Here is a 2,664-nt window from a genome sequence, read left to right as displayed (position 1 = left end):
GCCTTAGTGGATAAAGGAGGGAGGGAATTCCCCATTTCCCCTCCCCCACATACACATTTTAGGGCCCCCCAGGGTGGGGTCAATGGTCACAGCACAGAGTGGGAGAGGGGAGGGGGGGGCAACAATGGGTGTGGCACCCCTGTGGTGGGGGCAGAGCCGTCAGATGGTTGAGGTCTTGTCTGTGCCGTCTGCAGGGAGATGGAGAAGGGGGTGGGGGGAGATGGGGGTGACACCTCTGGCCACCCTCCCTTCTCCTGTGCCTCAGCCCCAGCCCCTCGCTCCCTCCTCCCCGTGCCCCTGCTCACCCCCCAGTGCGTGCTCCGTCATGCTCAGGCACAGTGACTCCAGCGTGGGGTTGATCTCTAGGTCCGTGCCAGGGACAGGACACTCTGTGGGGCCAAGGTGCGGTGGAAGAGGCAGGTGTGAGGGGTGGGGGCACATGGTGCTGTGTTCCCCTCCCAGCCCCAACACTCAGCTTGGACTTACCTTGGGGGAAGGCAAGCAGGGCCTGGGGTGAGGTGTGGACGGGCAGCGAGTGGGTGCGCTGCACCACGCTGCGGCTCCCCGGGGCACCCCCAGCCCCCCCGCTGCTGAACCACAGGCTCTGGTGGATGTGGAGAGCAGGCGGTAAGACACGGTAGCTAGGGGCACTGCTGGTCAAGAGCTCCACCCAGCCAAAAAGGCCCCACCATAAAGATCCCAGCACCCAGGGCCTCCTCCCCCTCCTCGATCCCGTCTACAGAAGATCTCCTCCCCCTGCCATCAACACCCTCCCCCCCCCACCAATGACACCCCCACATCCAGATATGGTATCCACCCTCCCCAACAGCCCCCCTAGTTCCCCAGGACCCCATCACTCTTCATAGTAGACTCCAACTTCCACACTCCCATCTCAAAACCACCTCTCCCACAACACCCACGCCACAAGCCCACCTGCACTACAGTGCCCTCAGCATCCTGGCCCTGCCACAATGCCCAACTGTATCACCATCACTCACCTGGCGTCCTTGTGCCCCAAGGGGGGCTGCACCGAGGGGAGGCCGTGGGCCAGGACCTCCCCCAGCAGGGCCCAGCAGCCCCAGGCGGGCGGGGGGCAGTGCACGGGGGGGCAACGCGAAGGGGCGCTGCCCCCGCCGCCCCCCCGCCCCTCCCACAGAGCCAGCTATGGGGAGTGAGTTGGAGCCAAAGCCCCAGCTGTGGGAAGGGAGGAAACAAAGTGAGTGGGAGGGGACAGGACAGCACTAGCAGCACTAGCACCCCCAGCCCCCCCTGCTCCCCCAAAAAAGGCACGGGGACACCCCAGACTCCACCCAGGGGGGTCTCCAAACCCTTAGGATGGGAAATGGAGCATCTATGGGACAGAATAGGGCAGTGGAGTGGCTTGAGAACTCCCACCTGGGGGCAGGGGGAGCACAGGGGACAAAGAGGCACCTCTAGGTGGGGGTCCCGCAAGCCCTCCTACCCTTTGGGAGGCCGGTAGCCCTGGCCGTCAAGTGGCACCTTCTTGGGGAAGGCGCGGAGCAGCTTCAGGACCTGCTGCTTCCAAGACAAGAGCCTCTTCTTCTGCGTCTCTGTGAACGCCTGTGGGTGCAGGGGGGACCATGAGGCGGGCAAGATGCAATGCAAGGTCCTGTGCCCCTCCCAGGCCCCCCAGCTCAATCCTACCTCGTGGCTCAGGCACTTCTCAAGGAGCTGGAGGTAACTTGTGATGTTCTCCTCATCTGGCCGTGACACCAGCAGCTGGGTGCAGACTGGGGGGCGGGAGGGGGGTGTCAGTGGGCCCAGGGCATGGTGTTCCCTCCCCCTACAGCAGAACACCTCACAGAACCGGGGCCCTCACCTTTGCCCATGACACGAGTGAACTGCCCCGGGATGTCTCCGTCAGGGACGGGGGCTGCGGGGGCCTCAGTGTCGCCAGCTGGGTGGGGGGCAAAGGTATCGGCAGCCCCTGGGGGAGCCCTATCATGTGCTCCATTAGCAGGGGGGGCAGGGGGGGGCCTGAAGGCCTTGATGGGCGTCACCATGATCTGCTGCAGCTCCTGCAGTGCTGTCCACAGGTTCCCACCTTCCAAGATGTCCTGCAGGGACATGGAGGCAAGCAGTTGTCATGGGGAGGAGCAAAAAGGATCTGAGAGGATCAGTGACAAACACCCCAGCTATGGGGACGTGGGTGAGACCAGGTACACCCAGTACCACTTCTGGGGACACAGAGGTGGATGAAAACCTAGAACAAACAGAAGGATGCCACCATCGGGGGACAAGGGGATGTGGGGGGACCCAAGGCCACTCCACTCACCTTCTCCAGTGCCTTGAGGACACTCTGCCGCTCCCGCAGCTTCTGGATGCTGAGGGCAATCTTGTGCCGTGCGCCCTTGGTGACGTTCTGCAGTGACAAGGAGGGACCGGCAGTGAACATGAGGTGCATCCAAGGCCCGGGGCGGGGGGGCATGGAATTGGGTAGAGGGGGAGGGGACACAGGGCAACATGGCTCACCTGCGACTCCAGGTGGTGCTCCGTCAGTGTCATCATCTCCTCGTATGTCATCTGGGAGAAGAGGGCTGCATACTTGTGGAGCCGTAGACTCTTCAGCCAAGAAGGGACATCTGAGGGGGGAACATAATGTGGAGTGGTGAGGTGGCATGCCACCCCACCTCCACATCGCCC

General features: G+C 63.3%; 1 protein-coding gene across 1 annotated transcript; it reads right to left on the bottom strand.

The window, feature by feature from the left end:
• Nucleotides 7–2,655, bottom strand: SAMD4B (sterile alpha motif domain containing 4B). Its single transcript, XM_021379041.1, is given in 9 exon segments — nt 7–188; nt 306–409; nt 411–604; nt 999–1,194; nt 1,463–1,581; nt 1,666–1,751; nt 1,841–2,078; nt 2,297–2,383; nt 2,494–2,655. Coding segments are annotated over 9 exon segments (1,104 nt in total). The 5' UTR covers nt 2,545–2,655; the 3' UTR covers nt 7–159.

Source organism: Numida meleagris, chromosome 31 (assembly GCF_002078875.1).
Source record: "Numida meleagris isolate 19003 breed g44 Domestic line chromosome 31, NumMel1.0, whole genome shotgun sequence".
NCBI lineage: Eukaryota > Metazoa > Chordata > Aves > Galliformes > Numididae > Numida > Numida meleagris.
This window is presented reverse-complemented; position numbering and strand designations above follow the sequence as displayed.